Source organism: Leucopleurus acutus (assembly GCF_964270905.1).
Source record: "Leucopleurus acutus genome assembly, chromosome: 12".
Taxonomy (NCBI): domain Eukaryota; kingdom Metazoa; phylum Chordata; class Mammalia; order Artiodactyla; family Delphinidae; genus Leucopleurus; species Leucopleurus acutus.
This window is the reverse complement of record NC_139154.1, coordinates 66926458-66932457: the sequence shown is the minus strand read 5'-3', so window position 1 is coordinate 66932457 and position 6000 is coordinate 66926458. Positions and strand designations below refer to the sequence as shown.

The 6000-nt window shown below is 41.2% G+C and overlaps 1 protein-coding gene across 2 annotated transcripts in view; it reads right to left on the bottom strand.

The window, feature by feature from the left end:
• Positions 1–1786: 1786 nt before the first annotated feature.
• Positions 1787–6000, bottom strand: part of PPP1R21 (protein phosphatase 1 regulatory subunit 21) — a 56045-nt gene continuing 51831 nt past the window's right edge. For both annotated transcript variants that reach the window (XM_082851373.1, XM_082851374.1), the window contains 3 exons: positions 5827–5925; positions 4665–4793; positions 1787–2401 (listed from right to left, as the gene is read on the bottom strand). In XM_082851373.1, the coding sequence (XP_082707499.1) occupies positions 2372–2401; positions 4665–4793; positions 5827–5925 (258 nt within the window). In that variant the 3' untranslated portion in view covers positions 1787–2371. The remainder of the gene's footprint in view (positions 2402–4664; positions 4794–5826; positions 5926–6000) is intronic.

Below are 6000 nucleotides of genomic sequence, written 5' to 3'. Positions count from 1 at the left end.
ACTTGATTTAAGGTATCGAATAAGGGGAGGTTAGAATGGAGAGATATGCAAAGACAGGAAGATTCAGTAGGACAAGATAAGCAAATGAGACGTGCCAGGCGAGGAGCAATCCAAGGTGATTCCCAGGTGTTCAGCTAAGTCACAACCAGGTGGAAGCTAGCTCGACCCTCCCTCTCAGCCAGGTTTGTTCAGGTCAAAATCCTTGGCTTCACCTTTGACTCCTCTTTCTCTCACACTCCACATTCCGCCCAGTCAACGTTCATTCAACAAATAAATGCTCACTGAATGCCAGGCAGTGTTCCAGGTACAGGGGACGATGGCAGTGAACAAACTAGACCAAAAACCTGCCTTCGTGGACCTGTATCTTCTAGAAGAAACAGGCAATAAATTGCCTGGAAACAGGCAATAAATAAGATAAATAAGAAAAGCATATGGTATGTTAGATTCTGCTAAGTATTGGGTTGGCCAAAAAGTTCGTTCGGGCCTTTCCATAAGATGTTATGGAAAGACCCAAATGAACTTTTTGGCCAAACCAATATTAGGAGTAAAACAAGGCAGAGAAGAGTAATAGAAGTGTACGGGGGAAAGAGTTGCAATTTCAGCAATTCCTATCCACTCTCTTCAAAATAAATCCAGAAATAGACTTCACACAACTTCCACTACCACCAGCACGGTCCAGGCTACCATCATCTCTCAACAGCCTCCTGCTACTGCAGTAGCTTCCCAACTTGTCTGTCTGCTTCCGCCGTTGCTCCCCTACAATCTATTCTCAGCATAGCAGCCCACAATTCCACTAAAACATAAGCCAGATGAGGACACTCCTTCATCCCAAACTCTCCAAAGGAGGAATAGAAATGGACCAGAAATTCCAAATGCAGCATCACAGAATACTGAAGGTCTAGCAGGAGCGGGAAACTCTAGGTTTACGGTGGAGCTAATCAGCACGGTGCTTGGGGGCTTAGGTGCAGCTGCAGTGAAAACAGCTGGTTCAGTTGATGGAGAATTCAAATGAGCAGGTCACAGAAAACGGAAAGGGCAAAGGGGCTAGGGACTCAAAGGGCCGGGAGGATGGGACTGAGCTGACTGACCCAGAGATCCCCGAGACAGGATTCAAACACTTTCATACTATGGGGACTGGGCACAACCACCAGAGTCTGCCTCTACAGTGGCCCAGAGGCCAAGCAGTTGGCCTTTATGTTGAGCACGGAGGGAAGCTGGTGATGAGCTCTCAGGTGAAACAGAATAAAGCATTTTTGGAGGGTGATTAGCAACTGCCTAGAGAAGAGGCTCAAAGGAGATGAAGCTGCAGGCAGGGAGGTGAGGAAGAAGGGGTTTCAGGTCTGCGGACCTAGTCTGGGGACTTGGACCTGGAGTGAAATGGGCATGTGCAGGAAACTCAGAAGAAAGGAGCAATATATTTAGAGACTTGGGGATGGAGGTGCTGGGAAAAATTTCACCCGTGAAATATACACTGAAATGACACAATGTTTATGAAAGAAACCAAGAGGAGCCTGAAAGGGCTCAGGGTCCTTGCTTGAAGCATGGTTACAAGTACCTTGGGAGGTACTCAAAGCCTTAATAAAGGATTAACTGTACAATTATTCCAATTTGGGGGATTAGAAAGATTATATCAAAATCAATTGGGATTTGGTAATTTTGTGAAGCTTACTTTAATAAGTTTTAGTTTCCTTCATCAGATTTTCATAGAGACTGAAAGTTTGATATAAGTACGAATTTATTGACATCAATTTCCTTAAGCTATTAGTCCAACACAGAGAGGGTACTGAAGAGCTTAAGACAATGATAATAAACCCACAAGATCTGAAGTTTTCAAGGCCCACTCCCTCCAGAACAGACAGAGAGAGCAGGAGAGAGGGAGGGAGAGAGAGAGAGAGAGAGAATGAACAAGTCATCAAAAAGAATTGGAAACTGCTTTCAATTACAGTAAGAATTAATGACAGTTTGACAATTTAAGCATTTTATCCAGAAACACATACCTATTCCACAGATACCAAATTGATTACCATATCACTGAGTTTGAAAATATACAAAATATTTGTTGTTCTTACATACTGAAATTAAAGCCTAATTTTAAAAAGTACACAGTAAAAACAGCATAAGGAAACCTACAATATCCATGGTATGTGTACTGTTTTCCGTTTTACTGTCAACATCAAATTCTGGATTTACCTTACTGGTTACAAATATATTTTAAATACTTCAAGGCCATTTACAACACTGACTACTTTACGAGGTCCAACAACACTCCAGCTTCCTGAAGGCGGCCAGCCCTGGACGTGGAGTCTCGGCCCCGCAGCTCCGCACAGCAGTAGCAGCTCTGCAAAGAAGTCACCAACCAGCTCTCTGTAAACTATCGACTCTTGTTCTTTTTAGAATTCCCCTGTGCAAAGAAAAATGTCAACAATAAGAACGCCAACCTCTAGAAAAATCATTCACACAGTTTAGACACCAAGCTGTCTGGAAGCCATATTTCACTGTGGAAAACTTTAGTTTCCAAGAGGGAGAACAGCTGATAACCTTGCATTGCTAACTTTTGAACAGGAATCACAGAGCGGTTTGTTACTTTTAACTCTCCCCACTTTCTCCGTCCGTGAACCTTATTCCCCTGGGGTCTGAGGACAGGCAATAAAGAAAGAAAAGAAAGCTATCTTGGATTTATCAAACCTCAAATATTCATTTTGTTCCAAAGACAATGTAGTTTATGATTTCATAAAGCTGATAAAAACTTTTAGCCTGAACATGTTCCTTTGCTGTTGAAATAAACACCTTTTAAAGGGTCTTAATAGGTACTAATTTTGAACATGTGCCAACTAACACCCCAATGGTAATGATTACTGTCAAGGGGAAGATCAGATACCAGTTGAGAACAAGTTAGAGAGAAGACATCTTAACTTATTCCCAATTCCCTCACATATGGAGATTTGGACTTTCCAGTTTTATGTAACTTTTCTTCTTTCTGGAGAGGTTCAAATTCCTACATTTAACTATTACATATAAATACTTTTTTTCATTAAGTAGGAAATGATTGCAGAACACAAACATTAAGAGCAAGATCACAGCAAACAAATGGTTTCGGGACGTTTACTTGGTATCCAATGGAGGCCATGTCAACTCAGCCATAAGATGATGCCATAGCAATTTAAACGACTAATAAATGGGGGAGGTGTGCAAAATATAGGAACCACAGAATGATCAAAGAAAGGTTAACAACAGAAACTACAAAGTGAAGAAGGATCTCTAGCTCAGTGTTTTATTAATGACAGATATTCTAAGGACTAGATTAAAAAGTTCTAAGAGGGCTTAAAACCTCCCTCACTTCTAAAGTGGCTGCAATACAATTACCTTTGGGACAATGAGCTTTGTTTGCTATACCCCACAATAACCCTTCTCAATTCAGAACCGAATGCCTTCTGCAGCTCTGAGGCCTGAAAACTTTCCCTGTAATCACTGCTACTTTTTTTCAAATGTTAGGTGCTGAAGCAGGCTTTCTCCTACTACTCCCACTAACACATGTGCTTTCTACATGAGTCGGCTATTGCCCTGATGGAATATCAAGAGGCCAAAAGGGTTAAAGGAGGCCCAACACTCCACCCTCTACCTCCAAGCTAAAGTTCCTGAAGCACAAGTAACTGGAGAACCCGAATCAGAACCACACTGGGTGGTTACAATCTTCACAAGATGTCCCAGAAAAGCATGACAGACATTCTCTGAAGAAGCCAGAGGCCAAACAATAACACAAAACTCCACTGAGAAGCAAAATTACATAACGCAGATTCTAGCGCATTAACATGATACATTCTCCAAGGAGATACCAACTGAGTGGGATGCTGCTCTGTACCACCACTGGCTAAAATGAAGCTATAGTTTGTTCATCTCTATGTCTTCCCCAGAGCCAGCACACGGCAGGAACTCAATACATGCCTGCTAGATCGGTAAGGGGCAGCAGTGGATTTCAAAGAGCACAGGCTGGAGACAGTAAATCCAAGCTGCTGGTGGCAGAGTATTGTCTGAGTTATCAAAATATGCCAAGCATCTGAGATGAGGCATGAAACCAACTCTCTGGCCTCTTGAAGCTTACCTTTCATGGTAAGAGTATATACATTATGATACAACAAAGAGACATGATACGTGGATATGCCCTTCAACACAAAAACATTACCAATATCTACTGACCCGAGCCTGGACAAGCAGAGGCTTTATGGGAAATGAAATCTATGAAGTTTTTGGAATTAAAAGGACAAGACAGTCCTAGGTTATATGAATATGTATGAGAATAAATTTGCTAAAGAAGGTTACTCTTCAACAGCACCATTTTAGATTCACATAGATAAGAGTAATCCCCATCATAAACCCCCCAAGAATCCTCCTAACTAACAGAACAGTAGCAGAAATGCCAAAAATGCCCAAAATGCCAAAAAGCAACCGTCACAGTGTTAGGGCCTCAGAGGTTAGACCTCCTCTCAACTTACAACTCAATCAAAGACTCTTCATTCTACTTTCAGATAAGAAGACAAGTGAAATGATTTATAAACACTTCAGATCTCTTAACCTTTTGTTTCTGAAACACACAGCAATGAAATACCTTGTATTAAATACATTAAATATTAAATATTACACTGCAGAGAGACCCCTTCCTCCCCTACCTTACTAGACATCTTTAGTGTGTCAATCTCTTCTCTCTGTTTAGATAGTGTCTCGTTCATGCTGCACAGGTGGTCGCTCATCATACTTAACTGATCCTCATAACTCCTCTTGGTAGTTGTCAGCTCATCCTAAATGGCCAGGGAAAAAAGAAAAGAGAAAGCAAAACCCCACTAGTCATGCCACTCTAAAGCTTTTTTTTCCTAAAGCTTTTTTAATTTAGGAAAAAAATGTTTGAAAAGTAACCTATCAAGATGACCTATCTGATCAATTAATATGAAGGTTAAGCCACAGGCCTAACAAGAGAGCAAAGTTAAAAGAAACAGGGCAGAGGTTTTTCTCAGCCTTCAAATATGTTCGGAATTTCTTTGCAAAAATAAAAAAGTTTCCTTCTGTGCCAGGTATAAAGATGTCACAAAAAAAACCAAGAGTGCTATATGATCCTTCTCAATTCTCTTAGGTTTTCCTGAACCTTCGGTGAGGTGGGGAGGGTGATCTCTGGCACGTTCCCACTACCCCACACCTTGACGGCCCACCGTCCTCTAGGCAGGGCCCTCCCTGGAAGAAGCACCTTCCTCTCTCTTTCCAGCTCTCGGGTTCTCTTTGACCTTTTAAAGTCTAATCCTGTGTTCCTAGCTAATCTGATAAACGAATTTGAAACCAGGAGGAAGTGCATGAATTATTTCTTTGCCTGTATCACTTCTATATTTAATAGGGGCTTTCTGGAAGCTAGGATTTAAAACAAAGCAGTGAGCAAGGAGGAAAATTTTGCAGCCCTACCTTTCAGTTTACGTCAGTTTTATGAAACAGTAAAGAGGAGGAATAGAGTCACATGAACAGAACAAGCCTCCCGCCCACCATGACAAGGACTAACTGGAAGGAGGAGAAAAAGGAAGGACTTTGGGTAAATAAGTACTATTCAAAGAAATGCTGACTACAAAACTACTTACAATTAAAATAAAGTCAGAGCAATAAATAATACAACTACTTCTTGCCTGACATAAATGAGATGTTACTTTAAAATAAGTCAGAAATAAAATGGTTAGAAAAATGTTATGTCTAGAGGTTAAATGCCACCATTTGAGAAAGGAAATGCTGATTTTTTTGGCCCAAGAACGTTCAATGAAAAAACATACCAACACTGCTTAGGCAGCATGAACTCACCTGAAGTCTGCTGTTGTTCTGACTGGTTGCTTTCATCTCTTCTGCCAGTGCCTCTTTAGACTTTTCAGCCAAGGCCAGTCTTTTAGAGAGTGCTCGGCACTGTTAAATCAGAAAACATTCAATTATCCCAGGGACCATTTCCCCAAACCAAATTTACTTCAGGGAATGTTACTA